Here is a 25,016-nt window from a genome sequence, read left to right as displayed (position 1 = left end):
GTGTTTGGAAGAGAGCTGGCCGTCTCGTATGGGTGATAGTCTTTGGAAGAGAACTGGCTAGCTCATAAGAGACAGCTGCTTCACAGGTGTGGTAGTCATTGGAAAACAGCTGGCTAACAGGTGTGATAGAATCTATAAAAGGAGTGGACTGTCTCCTATGAATATTCCAGTCATGGTTACAAACAGCAGACCTATTACGCGCTTCTCTGATGAATCCCTGGACAGGTTGCCTGTTTGCCCGATTATTACCCTGTCTGTTCGGTCTGCCTGCAAATATTACAAAACAAGGAAATCTTAACATATCCTATTAGGAATTTATTTTGTGAAATGAGTTAACACGTTTTGTTTATATTGATACTTTTCTCAAATGTTTTGGTATGTCCTGCAACTGGCGGAGTACTCATGATCAATGCTGCCATTCCAACCTCTCTCTTGATCCGAGGCGCGCTGATCATGAGCCGGAATAGTGCTGTTGGTGGCTTGACTGCATCCATTTAAAGCTCCTTCTATTGTGATTTAGAGCCTGCTCCCAGCAGGTATTCACACCACTCTTTATTATCATATGCAGCTGTTAATCCGCATAGATGGGAAGCTTGAAACTACAATCAGAGGAAATGCACGGGCAAAATGAATACTCAATAGAAATTTCTTAGTATCATCATGTCTCGCTCCGCCTCTAACCCCGCCCACTAGCCACGCCCCTAGCTCAATTTAATGAGTACCTACACTTATTTTTTCCCATTTAAAGCACTGATTTGAACATTTTGTAAGGGGCGAGCAAGACCATACCTTCAAACGGAGGGCACTTTTTGCTGGGCACAGCCTTGGCTGCGCAGCCTGGAGGGCGGGGCTAGCAGCGCAGAGGGCGTGACTGCTCGCGGGTTAGCTGTCTGCTTCCATAGAAACGGAGGGGAGACGCTATCAGCGCCTACTGTCGGGATTCGGTCTTCAAGGGACTTGGCGAGCATTTTCCATTTCACTAGTAGACAGACAGTTTTTCCATTTCATGGCACACACGAGGACATTTCCGGAAATGTACAGGTATTTATTTCGGTGTTATACAGAGTTAGCTCCTTTGCACATGCCCTGCCACCCCAAGGCACAGCCGCTGCTTACATGATTTAGTTGGTTGCCAGGTGTCGGGCGCGGGCTGTACCCCTGGTGTTTCGCTTCTACCAGAGTGAACCACTTCCAATTTTAGAAATTCGGTAAGTGTGTAATTTCTGGCGGAACGGGTGTGCGTGAGAGCAGTTATGGAAAGCGGAAAACATCTGATCGGAAGCTCAGCCACACTATTATTGTGTATGCCGATTTTCATAAACCGCACCGCCTCTGTGAATTCAGTGGCTTCTAGGCCCTTTTATAATTCACCCGGAAAAATACCAAAAATAGGCACGGTAGACATTTAATGTTATGTCTTTTTGGAAGCTGCACACAAACTTGTAAAATACTTATTGGAATAGAATGCCATGTTTCAATAAAAACAGGCACGAAGAGTGTTCGATCCCTGCAAGAGCCTAAAATCCACTTGCCCAGGTAAAAATGTTTATATAGTTTGCACATTGGATTATACAGATGTTCTCAGAGCATAAAAAGAGGAATGTTATTGGTTAAATTAGAATACCAACTTATTCCTATAGACAGGCACTATTAGAAAGCAACAAAGACAAATGACAAGTGGACCCTTTTCCACAACTGTTTAGTAGATGTTAAAAAGCCGATATTCTGGCAGCCAGCTCACAGTAGCGGCCATATTTAACGGGTCTTGTATTTAAGGATGGGTATTGCTGGCGTTCCTTCATTCCTTTCTAAATGATGTAATTGTCTTGCAGCTAGTCTTACATCATAAATGCAAAAACAACAGTTGATGGACAGAATGCAGAACAGGGAGGACCTGGCGTGGCAGTTCGGGCTGGACTGTTCCCATGAGGCACAGGGGCAAGACTGATTTGCATATGGCCAGGTCTAAACTGGGGTGGCATGGTGAGCAAAAGAATGATGGATTTAACCCAGATCTTTTGATTTGTTCTGCATTCCGCCCATCAATTGTGTGTCTTTTACTTTCTAGTCTTACATCATAGACAGTTACATTCTGGAGTGATGTATGTTGAGCATTTTCTTTCTGTCAGTGCTCCATTTTGATTAGCACTGTTTGGTAAAGAAAGCTCACACTAGGCCCAATAAGGTTTCAGTGCTTGTGTTAAAAAGGTATATCTAGAAAAAAAGATGTTGACACATTTTGTTGCACACTATCCTGCCCGCGACACCACGTGCCAGATTCACAAGGAGATTTGTAAATCTGTAACCAAAAAGAGTGCACCCTATCTAGGTGCAGATTTCCAATGCTTCTCTAGTTTGGCATTCTCTAGGACTGGAAATCTACGCCAGTCGAAGCTTTCCTGATATGCTAGCAAGTAAGTCATGCCATTTTTACAAATGTTGCTGTTCCCCCAATGAGAAATACTGCTCATGGTACAATTCCACAATAGGGAAATGGAGGCCCGCTGTGAAATTGCATTGTTTTCCTTTTCTTTTTTTTGTGCTTCACAGGGATAACCTTTTTCCCAAAGAAACCTGATAAGGAAATTCCTCTTTTTGCACGATCACCCCCAAACCTTTGGACGGATGTTGTTCCTCGTTTTTCGACTCTGAAAGTGCACCGAGTCCTGCCAAACATGCCTCCATGCCAGTGCACTGAGACGTAAAAGGTATATGCTTATTTGGTTCACCCACAACTGGCAAAAGCTAACTTACTTATAAGTGCCTACTATATGGTACGAGGATTACCTAGAAGTGTGGGAGCTGTTTTTTGTTGCCATGGGAGGCATTTTTAGGTCTCGCCTGACCCAGCGCATGCGCTGGTCTAGCAAGACTTATTGAGAGGGCTCCAAAAACTGCTACCAGGCCAGCCTAGAGCTACAGTGCATGTGCGCGGGCGCGCGCGCCGCGCTTTACCGCGATTACTTTCACGCTTTGATGTTTGATCGCGATCACTTTCGCGGCCGCACGGCCGCTTAGCATAGCCAATAGGTCTCGCTTTTGGGACCTTATAAGTATTTAGTTATGCAACTGTTGCATGGCTAAACACATATAAGGTCCCAAAGGCGAGACCTATTGGCTATGCCAATGCTTGTTTTTAGTTGGGGCCAGTTTGGTTAAGCAGCAGTGCTTCATTCACACTAGCACCTTCACCCACCTCCTGAACCCCCTCCCCACCCGGGGGGACAGTCTGATAGAATTGCCAGGGCTGCTTTGTGTTCTCAGTCTGGCCCTGGGCTCAAATAGCAGTACCAGGCCCTGGCTGTGCACATCTCAGAAACAGTGGGCTGCAGTCGGGAACACCTGAAGGTTTGCAGTCAACCCTATCTCAGAGCCCAGCCCAGGCTAAAGTTCCTGTCAGTAGAAGTCTGTAGCCAGAAGATTGCTCCTGTAGGCAGTTTCGGTCTGGTTTTCCATTTAGATGCAGACTGTACCATCTGGGAAACATGAAGTAGGTATTCACTGCTGTCAAATCAAGTACAGTGCAATAAAGAGCAACCATGATTAGTGAATTAGCAAATGTACAGAAATTAAGATGTTTTTTCTTATATACCCAGCAACTTCTAACACTAACTGTCAAGAAAATAACTAATTGAAGTTTGTAGCAGATAATTTTGTGCTTTTGCCGCACAACATTAGCTAACTATACGTTTTATGCTGAAAACTGGTCCATGCATTTAGTTGTTCTGTGCTGACCCAAGTGTAGCTGCCCCCACAAAACTGAAAGCCATCGAAAATCCTGGTTGTGGGTATAGAAATGTCCTACTCCAGGTCTGTTTGCAGTGTCACTCTTGTATTGTAACTGCAGGCAGTGGACACGCCAGTGGTGGAAGTGGGCGGCAAACTCCAAAGATCATTTTTATAACAAATTAAGCACTGGCTGCAATGCATAGTGGAACAGTGAAGGCCTTATGATTGGCACCGACCCCTCACACAGGCATTCACTGTTCCACCATGCAGTGGGAGACAATACTGATGACAACAGGTGGGATAGGGAAGCGGGCCATAACATGTCCTACAACTCAACCAGTGCAACTTCTGGGTGACCTGCAGTGCTCAGGAAATACATAAAGGAGGCGCTCGTACTGTATGACAGCTGATGTGGTGCTGATCAATCAAGCACACTGCCAGATCCTTTACATTGTGTGTTAATAATGAGGATAAAATAGAAGATGCTGTCCCTGGAGGGCAGAAAACACAGGGGAGCTGATGAAGCATGCATCCTGCTCAGGGCCGGACTGGGAACCAAAACCGGCCCTGGCAAAGTGCTTGGCGGCCCCCGGGCTTGGGGGTGCCGCCGAGCTCTTTGCCAGAGCCAGTTTTTGGCCGATTTTGTTACAGGGCCGATTTTGCAGCTAAAAACGGCCCTGTAACAAAAACGGCCCCCAGGGGCCCAAAACCGGCCCCCACCCGTGCGGCGCACCGGGGAATTGCCCGGTGCCCGCTACGGGCAGTCCGACCCTGACCCTGCTCACCGCCTGCCTCCTTCACATACCTCCTCGACGAGGGACGTGGAGAGAGAGTCCCTGAGCACGTCTGTGGTCCTTCAAACTTAGCTTCTTCTCCATATCAGTACCTTCCACAACCCCCTTAAAATATATAAAGTATTTCCGAAATGGGCCAACATCCCACAGTCCGCCTCAGAGAAAAAGATGCAGTTCTGTAAAATACCAAATATATCCCCATGGTACATAAAACTTTAATTTCTGTTTTCTCACCCGCAGTGTTCTCTAAAGAAACCAAACCAACCACCTTGGAGACCTTTCACTTATATAAATGGCTGAAGATCAGCCGGAGAGCTGTGTGAAGAACAGACAGTAACACCTGCTGCACTGTTTTTATTTATTTATTTATTTGCAGTTTTATATAGCGCGACCCTGACCCGAAGGTTTTGGAGCGCTTTTCATGAGCGCCAGTTACAGTACACTGTTGCCCCAGAATGCCAGCTGCAATGGAGAAAGAAACACTTTCAGGCTGAAAATCTGTTTCGGGGTATCATGCAACATCAGCCAGGCTAGCTTGACTCCAGTGATATGGTATACCCGTCCCACTCGAGAGGGAAAATGCAAAAAAGAACAACTGATGGACGGACAGAATGCTAATCAATGTCAAACATTCACCTCCAGTACAGGTTCCAGGATGCTTGTTTCCGGTGTAGGGAGGACCTGGCCTGGCAATTCGGTCTGGATTGTTCCTATGGGGAGCAGGGTCAAGACTGATTTGCATATGGCTGGGTCCAAACTGGAGTGGTGGTGAGCAATAAAACAATGGATTAAACACAGATCTGTGGTTGGGGTCAAATGTTTGATTTGTTCAGAATTCTGTCCACTATATTTTCTTTTTGCTTTTGTCACCCTAAGTGGGAAGGGGATGCCCAGACATTGCTCCCGGGCTCACTGTGCCACTGGATTCAAAATAACCTGGCGAATGAGGGGTGATACCCCGAAACCGGTCCCTGGATGCCTGTGTCTGCTGGCCTGGCAGTTCGGACTGGACTGTTCCCATGGGGGGCAGAGTCAAGACTGGGGGGCGTAGTGAGCAAAAAAACGATGGATTAAACCCAGATCTGTGACTGGGGGTGAATGTTTGATTTGTTCAGCATTCCGTCCATCATTTGTTCCTTTTGCTTTTGTCGCCCTAAGTGGGAAGGGTATGCCCAGACATGGATCCCTTGTTCACTGCGCTACTGGATTCAAGCTAGCCTGGCTGATGAGGGGTGATACCACACAACCAGTCCCAGGATGCTTGTTTCTGGTCCAGGGAGGACCAGGCCTGGCAGTTCGGGCTAGACTGTTCCCATGGGTAGCAGGGCCAAGACTGATTTGCGTATGGCTGGGTTCAAATTGGGGTGGCGTGGTGAGCAAAGAAATTATGGATTCAACCAAGATCTGTGACTGGAGGTGAATGTTTGATTTGTTCAGCATTCCGTCCATCATCTATTCTTTTGCTCGTGACATTAGACCTAGACTCCTATAGGTTGACCCGCAGGAGAATTGCTGGGTACTTTGTGATTCGAAATGGAACCCTGGAAATTGACAGTGTTGCTACTATAGACCTTTTCCATCAATTTTGAAAGTCTGCTTATTATTTCTTTTTGATGTTAGAGATATATAGTACAGAAGAAATGTCATAATTGAGCCTTCGGTCTCACAATCGAATCCAAGTGCACTCAACAATCTCAAACAAGGCAACCCAGTGCTTCAGGTGTTTTAATAGTTGTGTGCCGACTGTCATAGGAGTTCCAGCCAGCCCAGCTCCTTCATAAGTGGGGCCAAGACTAATGTGCATCTTGAAACATGGGACAAAGGCAGGGAGAATCTTCTGTCCAGGCAATTACCAGTGTTTTCTTGAGGATGTTAAGGGCCCTGGGCAAGACATATTATGGTGACCCCCGTTTGTAACACCTTTGAATTTTTTTTTACCCATTTTCTGATAATTGAAGTCTTAATGATGCCAAACTTTGAGAAGAGCGGTTCACATAAAAACAATGAAACACATTTGTTTCAGTAGCCCAAAACACCCATAAGCTTACATTGGGCAAAGGGAAACAGACAGTGGTAGAGGTAGGTAGAGAGAAGGAGAGAGGGTTAGATATAGAAATGGACAGAGCTGAGCTAGAGAGAAATAGATTGTTTCCTTTCCCAGGGCCCCCTTGAAATGTGAGTGCCCTGGGCAATTACCCACTCTGCCATTGCCTTGAAACGTTTCTGAATGTCACCCTGCTCTCAGGTGTTGGTTTCTCTGCAGGCACTTCAACTCCCTCATCCCTTAACCTCCATTTTTGCCTCTGCATTTCTGTGGTTCCACTCAATGAAGGGTGAGCGTGCACCTGAGGTGGCCACCGATCGCGAATCAGTCTCCTCAGAAATGTTTCCCAGGGGGCGATCAGAGATGCTCCATCTGTTTGGTCATAGAGAGGCCTGTAGCTTCCCATTCAGTGGTTTCAGCTGCATACTCCCAAACATGTGTAACCTATTTGTCCATTCAAAACAGTGATGTAGGTCAAGAGGCAAAGTACTGATGGGATGCCCAAGATAATGGCGGCCATCTTGAGAGCCGACTTAACTTGGTTGATTGTTACTTCTTTAATATTGCAAGTCACAGAATTCTCAGCAATATTAATGGGTGATGGTTTGTAATAAAGTATTTGTTCAGCTTCCAATTAATGAAAACGATTCATTTTATTTATAAATTTGTTATAATCGTGCAAACTACAATTATGTGTAAAGATGGACAATACAATTATGTGTTTTTGACAGTGTTGGGCTTGAAAAACAGACGTAGCCATGCCTGAGAAAAAGAAAAAGGCTAAGAAAGCCAAGAAGGGCTCCATAGCAGATGTTTCTATTCTGAAGAAATTCTTCAAAACATATGAGAGCCACTGTACGAAAGAAAAGAGCGCTGTCAGCCCAACCATCAAAAAGGGCTTGCGTCGCTGCATAGAAAATGAAGTGAACATAACAAAGGTAAATATTATTAACCAATCTCTTAGTGTTCTTAAAACTAAAACTTTATTAAAAGCCCTTCCTCACCATTGTACTCAAAGTAATGTGTAGAATGATAGATCTTGATGTCAGAGCAGTGTTGCCCATCATGTTCTATCTGTTCATTTCCCCCTCCTTGGCAGGACCACAGAGGCACATGACTTATGACTTTTCACCTACTTTTTTATGACTCCGGCTATTTACTACCTCTGTGCCCACTTGGTGTATCAGCCCTTACTCTAATAAATCTACCTGTTGGGTTTAGGGGTCATGAAGAATGACAAAAGGTGAACAGGGCTGAGGTCAAGCTGCCACAACACCCTGAAGAGGTTTAATAGTAAAAGAATGAATAATGTAATGTTAAACCAACTTTCTTAATGTACCTAAAAAGTTGAAAAAAATCTTAACAGGGAAAATAGGCTCCATTACATGTTAATAGGTGCTGCAATTACCAGGAAAACATAATAATATTGTGGGGGTAAAAGTGGAAATAGTCGAAGAATAGTCAGTGTCTTTATGAGATGTTTCATTTTTGCCTTTGAAACTATTATGCTAAGGTCTGTTAAAGGGTCTTTTCTTGGCTTACGCTAACAAAGCCTTAGCTAGGCCTCGAGACCAGATTGTTCAAAATGATTTCTCACTCCTCACATTCACTGTTTATTATTTGTGCTGCACATAGTCAAGTCATTTGTGTTTATTACAGAATGGCATTGTTCTCAAATACGTCTCTCTAACATGGGCTCAGTAATGTTTCAACTTTCAAGGTTTCTTCCACCTCTTCACTGTATTGCATTCATTCACAATAGTTCACTGTTGTTTTGTTATTAGTTTGTTCTACCATCTCCGGATGACATTAGCATTAAGGGGGTTGGGTCAATATGTATGTAGTGGGATAGTGCTTAGGTATAATTTTCAATGTTCTGATTTGACGAAGTCCTATTCTTTTGCAAGCAATATGATGAATTTGCAGTTTTTGTTCTGCTCTATGAGAAGATTTCTTATATAAGCCCTCGAATTTGGGGGAGAGTCAGATGTCTTTCCGATGCTACTAGGGATTCTGTTTGATTTGTTACTGATTTTGCTGCTCAATTGGGACTTCAAATATTATAGATTTTTCCTATAATTCTGTATTGCCCTATTATTGAGTGCTTCGTGGCAATGACTTTATTCAATGAACTTACAATATCTGTATTTTATCTTCTCAATTTTAGTATTAAATCTTTCTAAATGTTTTAATTAAGCTTAGAACTCACTTATTGAGTCTGCCCTTCCTTAATTGACTGTATTTTTCATATGCTGTTTTGTACCTTATGTTGGGACACATTGCATCATGAAATTGAGATTTAACAACGTCCCAGATCCACCCAGCCATGGACCTGTTTTTGGGGTGACTTTTGGGGTGTAAGATTGTAAGGGTTCCCTGCAACCACACAAGTTAGGTCTGGTGAGGAAAGACTGCCTTGGACAAAGTAACATTTCTGGAGATGTCGGCTTGAAACAGGCCAAAATATCTCATTCGATGAAGGCACTAGAAAGCTAGTTACACATGGTCAGGTAGTCACAGTGAAGATGAAAAACAAAGTCAAAAAAAGCTTTAGGATTTTGAAGCGGTCCCAATTTGGTCAATGCTTGGTTCTTGATATACTGGTTTTGCAGAGCTTTTTTCTTCCCAGTTCTACAGGGTGGAATGGGTCCATACCATTGTTCCCTGTAAGGTGCGTGCATGCGTGCGCACCCATTCTACCCCAAGCGTGCACACACTTCAGGTGAGAGACTGTTTAATTCTGCTGCGTTTAAACCACGAACACCACAAAAACCGGTCATTTTCTTGTTGCTGGGGAGCAGTTGCAGCGATCTCAGGAGAGTGTGGCCTACCCAACACTACTTGCGAAGGCACTAGTCAAACTTAGAAATGGTCGTCACAGTAGTGTCAATATCAACAGATGACGGCCAGATTGGTCATGCAGCCCCTTCAGGGTCAGAGGGCCACTTCTGTCGGGATGCTGCACAGCAAATTGACAGCGCTTCTAAAAGCTTCGCAGGTACGAACAGTGGCCTAACTGCCCCAAGGTCATTAGGGCGGTTTATATGAGCACCGGGATGTGTTACATATTTCTTTTTGGCTCGGCAAGAGTAAGTGACTTGCCCAGAATCATAGGATCTTGAGCTGAGGTCGGGTTTAGAGGCCGGTTCCTCAGTACCAGAGTAAGCAGGTGTAGCTGCTATGCCATTATGGTGAACCCACCAGGCATTTCGGCAACTGTTGAATTAGGGTCAAGGCTGGCAATACCAACACCAACCTCTATGTCATTTCTCCTTATGAACTACAGCCAGCATCGCACTAGAACAGGGGAGAACCCAGTAACTTTTACGGCAAACCTGCAACATCTTCCAAAATTGACTAATTTCATTTAGATGTAACATCCAAATCCATATCCCAATTTTATGAAATCGTTACCAAATATTTGCAACAGTAGTAAACAAACAGTGCAGCAGTTTTGAAAGCACCCTCTGTAGAGTTCCTTATATAGACAGTAGTTTTCAGCCAACAATAAAAGTGTCAAGACAATTAATGGTGATTAATCTAGCTGCTGGAGAAAGATGGGAGTTTTGTCTTGTGGCAGTTTTGACCCATCTCAGGTAGCGCAGAGGATTAATAATCCTGCTGCAAACAACGTCTACTCTGCATATTATAGAACAATATTTCATGTGCAATGCTCAGTGGGATGCTGCTTTTGTCCAAAGACACTTTTGTTACTGTGCGGTTCATAAGTTACAATCATAATCTAGCACAGTGAGCTATGCAGTGTCATCAAAAAGCTGCATGCAAACTACATGGTACAGGTTAGAAAGTTAGGTTTTTTAGAGTCTTTCGTTATCCTAATGTTGCTTAAAAGGGTTTGTTTAGGTAGAAATAAATTCTTATTAGTGAAGCCAAGCCTAACCACTGTGTTACATTCTGTATCTTGAGTTTGTTCTTCTCCAGACCAAGCACTCTTAAAAAATGCCTACCAGTATTGATTACGTGAATCCAACACCTTGTGGGCCCCTTTGTATAGTGTATCATTTTCTATACTCTGATTTTACACACATAAGATTCATTGTCTCTGTATTTGTGTTTGATGTAAAGTGCTCTGACAACCTACACTGGTATGAGAGGTGCTATACAACAAATGAAATACTTGTGAGAGAGGGGCTATGGAGAGATGTGAAGCACTGTTGGAGAGTAATTGTAAGGCATTGAAAAGCCCTCACAAAGATTGTTGAATCCTGGTGCACTCTGAAGTCATTATTTACTATACTTTAAAAGCTAATCCAATTTAATATATAATGAAAAATGTGTTGTAGAATATGCGACATAATTAAGGCAGCATAGCCTTTCTAAAAGAGCAACGTGTTTGCAACGCGCTTCCGTCAGCTCACACGTGGCACTGGGATCCTCAGTTGCCTGAGTTTCCAGGTCCAGGAGTGTAATGAGTGTACACTTCAGTCTGGAAAGGTCACTGTTGTGCAGCTGTCTCATGTTACCCTGTACACCCAGACATTGTCCCCGCAGTGTCACCTTAGAGGCATCCTATTCCACCAGTCTTGTGGAAGCCGTGTTAACATTATTGTCAAAATATTCTGTAATCATAGATCCAAGGGAATCTCTGAATGGGGGATCTTCCAACAGTGTAGGTTGCAGGAGCCAGGTAGGAATGGTAGGTGAGGTGACTGCCCAGTGTATTTGCAGAAGGTGGGGGTTGTGATCCAAGTGTGTGTGTCCCAAATACTCCACTTGCACAATAGAAGTGAGTGATAATGATGTTCCAACGAATCTGTCAAAATTGACATGTAGGTTGTGTGGCACAGAGTAAAAGGAGTTTACCTTTGTGGCTGGGTTCCGGAGGCACCAGAAGTCAACTAGCTGCCTTTGGTGGAGCCAATGAGTCAACATCTGAGCATTGGAAGTCGCAGTTGTGCGGGGTAAGGGGGGTAAGGAATGATCAAGGGCAGTATCCAGCACACTATTTAAGTCTCCCCAAGAAGCCAGGTGTTTCACACCATTGAGAGAGTGGGTTCGAGAGAGCATGGAAAAAAGCGGTCTGTTCAGTGTTGGGGGCACAAGAACCGAGAAGAATGGAGCAGCCATCAAGTCGGCCTTTCACCAGGACATAGCGGGCCTTTGGGTCCAATATTGTGCCTTCTAATATGAACGGGAAACCTGGCTTTTACCCACAGTAGGACTCCCCGGGAATAAGTAGAGTAGCTGATGGCAAGTAACCTGCTCACGCCAGCGTCTTCGCAGCTTGAGGGCTTAGGAATGGATATGTCTCCTGTAACAACACTATGTGTGTGGAGTGGAATTTCATATGGGAGTAGACTGAGTAGTGGCAAAAAGGTGTGTGCATACCCCTCACATTTCAAGTAAGTATGTTAAAATGGATCATGTAGTGTGGGATGTGTTGCCCAAAGACTGGGCACTGTACAAGTGTCAACGGGAATGTAGCAGCGTGGAGTGTTCATAAGATTATTTGGAAGTAGGGAACTGAGTCACAATGTGCCACAGGTCATAACTAAACAAATATAAACCATAAACAGAAAATCGTAAATACCAGTGTAGCAGAGCTGAACATCCTTCTGCCCAATGATGGAACGAAGACCCATCAAGGGTTAACCAGTCAAGGAACTGAAGGGGGGAACTAGGCAGCCAGGAAGGGAGCACCCCGTACAATGGAGGAGAAATGCACAGGAACCCAACCATTAATCAGAACATAGCAATTCTAATCACCGATGCATGCATATATGTAAAGAAGACTGTCTACAAAACAGGAAGTGCAGTGGCGCCACAACATCAGTCCCTCCCCACATAAAAGGAAAAACCCAAGTGCATTACACAGCATCTTTAGGAGAGGGGGGCGCCTGTCAAGCCCCCGGGTAAGGAAGAAAGAGCAGGCATCAGCAGACATGTATTTCGGACATCAGATAATGTCATCAAACGTATGCCGTGTAACCTCAGGGAGATACGTAGAGTCTGCCCTCGTGGGCCAAGTAGTAGACGAGCCATTGCCGCTAATTGACTTGTTGGAGTCCTCATCCGGTTCGGAGCTTCTACCCTGTTTGTAAATCACTACGGCATTCTGTAATACCTGAGGTCACTCCCGTATTACTTTCTCCAAGTCAGGTGCGTTCTTCATTTGAGAAGAGTGTCGTGTTTGGGGACGTCTGCCCCTGTCTCACCACGAGTTGCTGCACCAGACCGGGAAGGGCGGTCCACTGTGGAGTGCCCTGCCATTTCCAAACAGTCCCACGCTTCTTCTGGGGAACTGAAGATATGTGTCTTACCTCCGGTTTCCACCCGTAAGCATGCCAGAAAGAGGAGGGCATACCCGATGTCTAGTTCATGGAGCCGACGTTTAACTGCAAGAAAGGAGTCCCTTTGTTTTTGCACCATTACAGTGTAGTCCGGGGAAAACATTACTTTGGCGTTATACACCGTGATGTCATGCAGCCTCCGCGCCTCGCACAGGACAGCATCCCTGTCTCTGTAGTTTAGTAGGCGAAACAGGAATGGCCTGTGTCTGATGCTCGGCGGTATCAGGTGTGCCGGCACACGGTGGCCGTGCTTTACCGAAAAGAACAGTGAGAATGTATCATGGGGTAATAGCTGCCTTAACCATTGCTCCATATAAGCAACTGCATCCAATCCCTTCACCCCCTCTGGCAGGCCCACCACATGTACACAGTTTGTCACTGATAAAAAGTGGGGGAGTGGTTACATCTTAAGATCCAGCACCACTTACTAGTTGATCATGATCTGTGGGGACCTTTGAAGGCGCTCCCTGGGTGATCGCCCATAGCCACCCCATTGTGTCACACGTTAACCGTCCACTCCAGGGAATACCTTGGCACCTCTTAGGGGCCCGCCTGTCAGATCCCAGTGACACCAGGGGATGGCAGTACGAGCAGCCCCCTAGGTTCCCAGCGCATAACAGCAGTCATTTCAGATGTCATCAGTGATTTAATTTCAGATGTCATCAGTGATGTCATGAGTGATGCCACTGACCATTTCATGGCTGCTGTAATATGTGAGGTCAAAAGCAGTGCATTGCGGGGACATAGGTTATAGTTAGCTCGGCTAAATATAAGTGATACATTTCTCTGGTTTTTAATGAGTAAAATGTGAGCCTAACTGTAACTTTTATAAATTCTAAGTTTAAAATTCTTTTTATTACCTAACTATAACGCCCCTGTAACCTTTGTTTTTTTGTGTGAATTTCTAATGTTTTTTAAATTCAATTTTCTAACTATACTGTCCCTGTAACCTTTGGGTTTGTCAATGTATATCTAAGGTTTTTAAAATTCAATTTCCTAACTGTAACCTGTTGAGGTTTAATTTCTGTGAAATCAGCATTGTGCCAGAATGAACCCTGCCCTGTGTATTTATCCAAGAAGACACCACTATTTTCTGCAACACCTCCACCCATCTGGAGTATTTTCTACTGGCTAATTAGTAAGTGCTATCTCATAGGGTAAATGTATAGTGCATCTCCTACACTACAACTGCATAAAGGACACCGATAAAATGTCTCCAGTGACTGTGTGTAACTTTGCCAATATGATTGTTCCTCAAGCGTCTTCCCCAGATATCTTTAGAAAGTAGAACTGCAGAGAAAACACACTTGGATGATTTGTACTTTGTACAAGTAAGTGCTTCTTTGTTTGAGGGAGATGCAATTGTATTCCTAGGCATGAGGAACATGTTTCCAAAATGGGAGGGAAAGATGCTGGGGGATTCTTTTAGTAAGGTGTCCATCATCTTTGGAAAGGGGGTGGGGGGGAACGTTGCATACCGCTAATGAATATATGGTGGGGCCAAATGGGCAGAGCTTATAGGCAAGTTTACATACTTCTAGTTTGTAAAACTTTAGAACACAATCTCTAGTGTCAGCAGCAGATGATAAGAAAGAACCCCCCGTCAAAGCACTACATGAGATTTTGCCTTTGAGAAAAGCAGGGATACAAACAACTCCATCAAGGTTTACAAATAACTTTTCACACTGGAAATGCAGAGAAAACATACTTGCTTTGTGTTGTCCCTGCTCTAGAAGTTAGGATGATAAGTACTTTACAGAAGTGGCGCTTCAAATTGGGCACCTGCTTTTTTATAGTATAGGGATTTTGGCCCCAGAGACCCCATCTCCCAGGGCCTGGCCTTTTTTAATTCTTTTTTTTTTAAATAGGGGAATAGGGGAGGGAGGGCCACGTGGGCCCCCTCAGCCGGCTGATTTCGCCCCTTGGACACCATCCCCTGAGGCCCGGCGATTTTGCAATGGGGGAGGAGGTCCGCATGGCCCCCCTCCCCCACCGATATCGGCCCTGGGGACCCCAATCCCCTGGGCCTGGCCATAGTTCAGTCTGCACTGGGACTGCAGGAGAGCCTGAAAGCCCTAGGAGGGGGGCCCGTGCGCCCCCTCCTATTTCACTGGCATGCCCCCTAGGACCTGGCCCAACTGGGGGTTAATTAAAAACAAGCATAGGAGCCTGCGCTTCTTTTTTGTTGTTGATATTTTTACAGTGAATTTGTGCAGAGCGTTATTTTGCGGTTCTTTTTTTAAAAATGCTTTTTTGGTCATATGGGGTCCCTCTGGGCTCAGGGTATACCTACCCTCTTTTCTTTAAAAAAAACATTTTTGGGGGGACTCTGTTGAAGCTGAGTCTAAGATGGCTAAAAACACTTCCTAGTTGAAGGGTTGGTAGCTAATCATAGCTCTGCATTTCCCTGCATTTTCCCGAAGTCGTAGTGGCCACAGATATCACTAACTGTATTTTCTTAAATTTCTCAATAACAACTGAATGGATTTACACCAAATGGCACAATCTGTGTAATGAAATCTACATTTCTTCCAAATTTGGTGTAATCTGTTTACTGGTTCGAGCTGTAGTCTTGTTCATAGCTCCTATGGGAATTAACATAGGAAAACACGCTCTTTTTTACACCCCATTTTCTTTGCCCCTGCTTGACGGATCACCCCAAAGCTTCCATGTACCAGGGCACTTTTTTGCTTTTTTGGAGGTATTTTCGCGAGGATTCGTCAAACGACGTCAAAGTTCTAAGCAAGTTAAAAAACGCTTTCCGTATTGAAACATGGTTCTAACTATAACTACCAACTGGCGACCGCCAATAGGATATATATATATATATATACATATATACATATATATATATATATATATATATATATATTACCTACTGGCGGTCGCCAGTAGGTAGTTATAGTTAGGACCACGTTTCCATAGGAAATCCGCAACATTCTATTTTGAATAACTTTGGCGCCGGTCGACGAATCCTCGCGAAATTTTCAAAATAGGTGGGGCGCTACGCTCAGCTCCTACCCTGAAAGTCTCGGGGGGATTCGTCAAGCGGGGGCTGAGATAAAAGGGGGGTCCCAAAACGCGTTTTTCCCATGCATTTTTCCATAGGACCTTTAGACAGGGCTACAGCCCGAACGGCTGAACAGAATTACTAGAAATTTGGCAGAGAGGTAGTCCTCAGGTCAAGGAAGTGCCTTTTGTAGGTTTGGTGTAAATCTGTTCAGTAGATTCTGAGAAAATAGCCTTTAAATCAATATATATATCTGAGCCAGCTTACGGTGCGCTTACGGTACGCTTACCGTACGCGTACGGTGGCGTGCGCGAGCGCGATTCTGATTGGCTCTTAGATCTTAGTAAACATTCGAATCGGCCGAAACCAGGAAGCGGCGGCCGCCATTTTCTCTCTCGCACTGAGAGTGATGTTTAAAATATAAAGCACAAAAACATGTAAAGGGGCTGTTTAGACAGCTCCCACACACATAGCAATGTTGAGGGAGTCCCCAAAGATCCCCCAAGGCCAAAAACGGAATTTTTATTTTTTCGCTAATTTCGCCGATTACGCTTACCGTACGCGTACGGTAAAAAATTATAAAAAAAAAAAAATTATCCACACTCTCCCCACCCCGTGTGCAATTGGTGCTCGAAGTGCACCAATTGTGCATTTTTTATTAAAGATGAGTTAAACTAAAATATTAAAAAAATAAATAATAAAAAAAAAAATTATCCACACTCTCTCCACCCCGTGTGCAAATGGTGCCCGAAGGGCACCATTTGTGCATGGCTTATAACATATACGAAAAATTAAAATATTACCTTTCAAAACGAAGTGCATCGTATGTCCTCCATGTGCGCACGGTGCGCGAAGCGCATCGTGCGTACATGGCCATCTAGCGTAACGTGGGCACGCGGTGCGCGTAGCGCACCGCGTGCCCACCGTTCGTGCACGGCACTAACTGCGTAAAGTGGGCGCGCGGTGCGCGAAGCGCACCGCGTGCTCACTGTGCGCGCACGGTGCGCGAAGCGCACCGTGCGCGCACGGAACGAACTGCGTTAAGTGGGCGCGCACGCCACGAATGGCGTAAAGTAACTTAGCATTTAAAAAACCGTACAAATTCACTGAAAAAACCATAGGTTTCACACACGTTATAGTTAGGAATTAGCATTTAAAAAACCTTGCAAATTCACTGAAAAAACCATAGGTTTCACACATGTTATAGTTAGCGGAAATTTTACTGATAAAAAACCAATGAAATTCCCCCGTTATAGTTAGTGCAGGCAACTATAACTCACGCGACCGCAATCTTCTGCTGATGACATATGTGTCTTTATGAAAAAAAAATATTTGTAATATATGTATAGCTAAAAATGTATGGAAGAAGACATGGGCAAATAAGTGTCTAAATACAGTATTAGCATCAGCAGAGGATTGCGGTCGCGTGAGTTATAGTTGCCTGCACTAACTATAACGGGGGAATTTCATTGGTTTTTTATCAGTAAAATTTCCGCTAACTATAACATGTGTGAAACCTATGGTTTTTTCAGTGAATATATATATATGTATATATGTATATATGTATATATTGGTATATATATATATATATATATTGGTATATATATATATATATATATATTGGTATATATATGGATATGTGTGTGGCAATTTTACAGGCCACCAAGGATAGCACTGTGCTAATCCTGTGCTTAACGACTTTGCTGTGGAAGTGGTAAAAGACTTTGTCCCTTTCTATCTTGGCATAGATGGCACTGTGCTAATCCTACACTTAAAGACTTCGATTAAAAAGCAGACATTTGAGGTGAGCAAAGTTAGAGTGTCACTGGTGTGGAGAGTGCTCCGTATTGGAGCTGCTTTCCACCTAAACTTCAGAACTACCCAGAGTTCTCTGCTTCTTTTTTTGTATATATATATATATATATATATATTCACTGAAAAAACCATAGGTTTCACACATGTTATAGTTAGCTGGACATTTTACTGATAAAAAAACAATGAAATTCCCCCGTTATAGTTAGTGCAGGCAACTATAACTCACGCGACCGCAATCCTCTGCTGATGCTAATACTGTATTTAGACACTTATTTGCCCATGTCTTCTTCCATTAAATTTTAGCTATACATATATTACAAATATTTTTTTTTCATAAAGACACATATGTCATCAGCAGAGGATTGCGGTCGCGTGAGTTATAGTTGCCTTCACTAACTATAACGGGGGAATTTCATTGGTTTTTTATCAGTAAAATGTCCAGCTAACTATAACATGTGTAAAACCTATGGTTTTTTCAGTGAATTTGCAAGGTTTTTTAAATGCTAATTCCTAACTATAACGTGTGTGAAACCTATGGTTTTTTCAGTGAATTTGTACGTTTTTTTAAATGCTAAGTTACTTTACGCCATTCGTGGCGTGCGCGCCCACTTAACGCAGTTCGTTCCGTGCGCGCACGGTGCGCTTCGCGCACCGCGCGCCCACTTTACGCAGTTAGTGCCGTGTACGCATGGTGGGCACGCGGTGCGCTATGCGCACCGCATGGCCACGTTACGCTGGAGGGGCCATGTACGCACGATGCGCTTCGCGCACCGTGCGCACATGGAGGACATATTATGCGCTTCGTTGTGAAAGGAAAACTTTTATATTTTGAAAAACATCATATGCCATGCGCAAATGGTGCACTTCGGGAACCATTTGCACACGGGGTGGGGAGAGAGTGTGGATAATTTTTGTTTTAAAAATAATTTTTACCGTACGCGTACGGTAAGCGTAATCGGCGATTTTTCGAAAAAAAATTAAATTGAATTTTTGGCCTTGGGGGATCTTTGGGGACACCTTCATCAAGGCAAGGTGGTTAGGAGCTGTGTAAACAGCCCCTTTACATGTTTTTCGATTTGATTTTCCTCCCCCCCTCAGAGTGTGAGAGAGAAAATGGCGGCCGCCCCTTCCTGGTTTCGACCGATTCGAATGTTTACTAAGATCTAACAGCCAATCAAAATCGAGCTCGCGCACGGCACCGTACACGTACGGTAAGCTTACCGTAAGCGCACGGTAAGCGCACCGTAAGCTGGCTCAGATATATATATTGATTTAAATGCTATTTTCTCAGGATCTACTGAACAGATTTACACCAGACCTACAAAAGGCACTTCCTTGACCTGTAGACTACCTCTCTGCCAAATTTCAAGTAACTCTGTTCGGCCGTTCGGGCTATAGCTGTGTCTAAAGGTCCTATGGAAAAATGCATGGGAAAAACGCGTTTTGGGACCCCCCTTTTTTCTCAGCCCCCGCTTGACGAATCCCCCCGAGACTTTCAGGGTAGGAGCGGAGCGTAGCGCCCCACCTATTTTGAAAATTTCGCGAGGATTCGTCGACCGGCACCAAAGTTATTCCAAATAGAATGTTGCGGATTTCCTATGGAAACAGGGTCCTAACTATAACTACCTACTGGCGACCGCCAGTAGATAATATATATATATATATATATATATATATATATATATATATATATATATATATATATTCACTGAATAAACCATAGGTTTCACACATGTTATAGTTAGCTGTACATTTTACTGATAAAAAACCAATGAAATTCCCCCTATAGTTACTGTAGGCAACTATAACTCACGCGACCGCAATCCTCTGCTGATGCTAATACTGTATTTAGACACTTATTTGCCCATGTCTTCTTCCATTAAATTTTAGCTATACATATATTACAAATATTTTTTTTTCATAAAGACACATATGTCATCAGCAGAGGATTACGGTCGCGTGAGTTATAGTTGCCTACAGTAACTATAACGGGGGAATTTCATTGGTTTTTTATCAGTAAAATGTACAGCTAACTATAACATGTGTGAAACCTATGGTTTTTTCAGTGAATTTGCAAGGTTTTTTAAATGCTAATTCCTAACTATAACGTGTGTGAAACCTATGGTTTTTTCAGTGAATTTGTACGTTTTTTTAAATGCTAAGTTACTTTGCGCCATTCGTGGCGTGTGCGCCCACTTAACGCAGTTCATTCCGTGCGCGCACGGTGCGCTTCGCGCACCGTGCGTGCACAGTGAGCACGCGGTGCGCTTCGCGTTGCCACGTTACGCTAGATGGGCCATGTACGCACGATGCGCTTCGCGCACCGTGCGCACATGGAGGACATATTATGCGCTTCCTTGTGATAGGTAATCTGTTGAAATTTTTTGGGGAAATGCTGTGCTCTTATATGCCATGCACAAATGGAGGCCTTCGGCCACTATTTGCACACGGGGTGGAGAGAGTGTGGATTTTTGTTTTTTAAATTTTTTTACCGTACGCGTACGGTAAGCGTACGGTAAGCGTAATCGGCGAAATTTTCGAAAAATAAAAAATTACAGTTTTTTGGCTTGGGGGTTCTTTCAAGACTCTACTAACATTGTTATGTGCATGGGCGCTGTCTAAACAGCCCCTTTATATGTTTTTGGCATTTGTTTATCAGCTCCCCCCTCAGAGTGCGAGAGAGAAAATGGCGGCCGCCGCTTCCTGGTTTCGACCGATTCGAATGTTTACTAAGATCTAAGGGCCAATCAGAATCGCGCTCACGCACGCCACCGTACGCGTACGGTAAGCGCACCGTAAGCGTACCGTAAGCTGGCTCAGATATATATATTGATTTAAAGGCTATTTTCTCAGAATCTACTGAACAGATTTACACCAAACCTACAAAAGGCACTTCCTTGACCTGAGGACTACCTCTCTGCCAAATTTCAAGTAATTCTGTTCAGCCATTCGGGCTGTAGCTGTGTCTAAAGGTCCTATGGAAAAATGCATGGGAAAAACGCGTTTTGGGACCCCCTTTTATCTCAGCCCCCGCTTGACGAATCCCCCCGAGACTTTCAGGGTAGGAGCGGAGCGTAGCGCCCCACCTATTTTGAAAAATTCGCGAGGATTCGTCGACCGGCGCAAAAGTTATTCAAAATAGAATGTTGCGGATTTCCTATGGAAACGTGGTCCTAACTATAACTACCTACTGGCGACCGCCAGTAGGATATATATATATATATATATATATATATATATATATATATATATATATATATATATATATATATTCAGTGAAAAAACCATAGGTTTCACACATGTTATAGTTAGCTGTACATTTTACTGATAAAAAACCAATGAAATTCCCCCGTTATAGTTACTGTAGGCAACTATAACTCACGCGACCGCAATCCTCTGCTGATGCTAATACTGTATTTAGACACTTATTTGCCCATGTCTTCTTCCATTAAATTTTAGCTATACATATATTACAAATATTTTTTTTTCATAAAGACACATATGTCATCAGCAGAGGATTACGGTCGCGTGAGTTATAGTTGCCTACAGTAACTATAACGGGGGAATTTCATTGGTTTTTTATCAGTAAAATGTACAGCTAACTATAACATGTGTGAAACCTATGGTTTTTTCAGTGAATTTGCAAGGTTTTTTAAATGCTAATTCCTAAATAACGTGTGTGAAACCTATGGTTTTTTCAGTGAATTTGTACGTTTTTTTAAATGCTAAGTTACTTTGCGCCATTCGTGGCGTGCGCGCCCACTTAACGCAGTTCATTCCGTGCGCGCACGGTGCGCTTCGCGCACCGTGCGTGCACAGTGAGCACGCGGTGCGCTTCGCGCACCGCGCGCCCACTTTACGCAGTTAGTGCCGTGCACGCACGGTGGGAACGCGGTGCGCTACGCGCACCGCGTTGCCACGTTACGCTAGATGGGCCATGTACGCACGATGCGCTTCGCGCACCGTGCGCACATGGAGGACATATTATGCGCTTCCTTGTGATAGGTAATCTGTTGAAATTTTTTGGGGAAATGCTGTGCTCTTATATGCCATGCACAAATGGAGGCCTTCGGCCACCATTTGCACACGGGGTGGAGAGAGTGTGGATTTTTTTTTTTTTTATTTTTTTACCGTACGCGTACGGTAAGCGTACGGTAAGCGTAATCGGCGAAATTTTCGAAAAATAAAAAATTACCGTTTTTTGGCTTGGGGGTTCTTTCAAGACTCTACTAACATGGTTATGTGCATGGGCGCTGTCTAAACAGCCCCTTTATATGTTTTTGGCATTTGTTTATCAGCTCCCCCCTCAGAGTGCGAGAGAGAAAATGGCGGCCGCCGCTTCCTGGTTTCGACCGATTCGAATGTTTACTAAGATCTAAGGGCCAATCAGAATCGCGCTCGCGCACGCCACCGTACGCGTACGGTAAGCGCACCGTAAGCGTACCGTAAGCTGGCTCAGATATATATATTGATTTAAAGGCTATTTTCTCAGAATCTACTGAACAGATTTACACCAAACCTACAAAAGGCACTTCCTTGACCTGAGGACTACCTCTCTGCCAAATTTCAAGTAATTCTGTTCAGCCGTTCGGGCTGTAGCTGTGTCTAAAGGTCCTATGGAAAAATGCATGGGAAAAACGCGTTTTGGGACCCCCCTTTTATCTCAGCCCCCGCTTGACGAATCCCCCCGAGACTTTCAGGGTAGGAGCGGAGCGTAGCGCCCCACCTATTTTGAAAAATTCGCGAGGATTCGTCAACCGGCGCAAAAGTTATTCAAAATAGAATGTTGCGGATTTCCTATGGAAACGTGGTCCTAACTATAACTACCTACTGGCGACCGCCAGTAGGATATATATATATATATATATATATATATATATATATATATATATATATATATATATTCAGTGAAAAAACCATAGGTTTCACACATGTTATAGTTAGCTGGACATTTTACTGATAAAAAACCAATGAAATTCCCCCGTTATAGTTAGTGCAGGCAACTATAACTCACGCGACCGCAATCCTCTGCTGATGCTAATACTGTATTTAGACACTTATTTGCCCATGTCTTCTTCCATTAAATTTTAGCTATACATATATTACAAATATTTTTTTTTCATAAAGACACATATGTCATCAGCAGAGGATTGCGGTCGCGTGAGTTATAGTTGCCTTCACTAACTATAACGGGGGAATTTCATTGGTTTTTTATCAGTAAAATGTCCAGCTAACTATAACATGTGTAAAACCTATGGTTTTTTCAGTGAATTTGCAAGGTTTTTTAAATGCTAATTCCTAACTATAACGTGTGTGAAACCTATGGTTTTTTCAGTGAATTTGTACGGTTTTTTAAAATGCTAAGTTACTTTACGCCATTCGTGGCGTGCGCGCCCACTTAACGCAGTTCGTTCCGTGCGCGCACGGTGCGCTTCGCGCACCGCGCGCCCACTTTACGCAGTTAGTGCCGTGCACGCATGGTGGGCACGCGGTGCGCTATGCGCACCGCGTGGCCACGTTACGCTGGAGGGGCCATGTACGCACGATGCGCTTCGCGCACCGTGCGCACATGGAGGACATATTATGCGCTTCGTTGTGAAAGGAAAACTTTTATATTTTGAAAAACATCATATGCCATGCGCAAATGGTGCACTTCGGGAACCATTTGCACACGGGGTGGGGAGAGAGTGTGGATAATTTTTGTTTTAAAAATAATTTTTACCGTACGCGTACGGTAAGCGTAATCGGCGATTTTCGAAAAAAAATTAAATTGAATTTTTGGCCTTGGGGGATCTTTGGGGACACCTTCATCAAGGCAAGGTGGTTAGGAGCTGTGTAAACAGCCCCTTTACATGTTTTTTGATTTGATTTTCCTCCCCCCCTCAGAGTGTGAGAGAGAAAATGGCGGCCGCCCCTTCCTGGTTTCGACCGATTCGAATGTTTACTAAGATCTAACAGCCAATCAAAATCGAGCTCGCGCACGGCACCGTACACGTACGGTAAGCTTACCGTAAGCGCACGGTAAGCTGGCTCAGATATATATATTGATTTAAATGCTATTTTCTCAGGATCTACTGAACAGATTTACACCAGACCTACAAAAGGCACTTCCTTGACCTGTAGACTACCTCTCTGCCAAATTTCAAGTAACTCTGTTCGGCCGTTCGGGCTATAGCTGTGTCTAAAGGTCCTATGGAAAAATGCATGGGAAAAACGCGTTTTGGGACCCCCCTTTTTTCTCAGCCCCCGCTTGACGAATCCCCCCGAGACTTTCAGGGTAGGAGCGGAGCGTAGCGCCCCACCTATTTTGAAAATTTCGCGAGGATTCGTCGACCGGCACCAAAGTTATTCCAAATAGAATGTTGCGGATTTCCTATGGAAACAGGGTCCTAACTATAACTACCTACTGGCGACCGCCAGTAGATAATATATATATATATATATATATATATATATATATATATATATATTCACTGAAAAAACCATAGGTTTCACACATGTTATAGTTAGCTGTACATTTTACTGATAAAAAACCAATGAAATTCCCCCGTTATAGTTACTGTAGGCAACTATAACTCACGCGACCGCAATCCTCTGCTGATGCTAATACTGTATTTAGACACTTATTTGCCCATGTCTTCTTCCATTAAATTTTAGCTATACATATATTACAAATATTTTTTTTTCATAAAGACACATATGTCATCAGCAGAGGATTACGGTCGCGTGAGTTATAGTTGCCTACAGTAACTATAACGGGGGAATTTCATTGGTTTTTTATCAGTAAAATGTACAGCTAACTATAACATGTGTGAAACCTATGGTTTTTTCAGTGAATTTGCAAGGTTTTTTAAATGCTAATTCCTAACTATAACGTGTGTGAAACCTATGGTTTTTTCAGTGAATTTGTACGTTTTTTTAAATGCTAAGTTACTTTGCGCCATTCGTGGCGTGCGCGCCCACTTAACGCAGTTCATTCCGTGCGCGCACGGTGCGCTTCGCGCACCGTGCGTGCACAGTGAGCACGCGGTGCGCTTCGCGCACCGCGCGCCCACTTTACGCAGTTAGTGCCGTGCACGCACGGTGGGAACGCGGTGCGCTACGCGCACCGCGTTGCCACGTTACGCTAGATGGGCCATGTACACACGATGCGCTTCGCGCACCGTGCGCACATGGAGGACATATTATGCGCTTCCTTGTGATAGGTAATCTGTTGAAATTTTTTGGGGAAATGCTGTGCTCTTATATGCCATGCACAAATGGAGGCCTTCGGCCACCATTTGCACACGGGGTGGAGAGAGTGTGGATTTTTT

The 25,016-nt window shown here is 44.0% G+C and overlaps 1 protein-coding gene across 2 annotated transcripts in view; it reads left to right on the top strand.

Annotated features, from left to right (window-relative positions):
* The first annotated feature begins 906 nt into the window (after positions 1-906).
* LOC146785096 (uncharacterized) overlaps positions 907-25,016 on the top strand; it is a 192,688-nt gene continuing 168,578 nt past the window's right edge. The window contains exons 1-3 of one of the 2 annotated variants that reach the window (XM_085633649.1): positions 907-1,041; positions 2,551-2,708; positions 7,299-7,505. In XM_085633649.1, the coding sequence (XP_085489775.1) occupies positions 7,326-7,505 (180 nt within the window). In that variant the 5' untranslated portion in view covers positions 907-1,041; positions 2,551-2,708; positions 7,299-7,325. The remainder of the gene's footprint in view (positions 1,042-2,550; positions 2,709-7,298; positions 7,506-25,016) is intronic. The other variant, XM_085633650.1, reaches the window with a different exon arrangement.

This window comes from Triturus cristatus, chromosome 11, assembly GCF_964204655.1.
Source record: "Triturus cristatus chromosome 11, aTriCri1.1, whole genome shotgun sequence".
NCBI lineage: Eukaryota > Metazoa > Chordata > Amphibia > Caudata > Salamandridae > Triturus > Triturus cristatus.
This window is presented reverse-complemented; position numbering and strand designations above follow the sequence as displayed.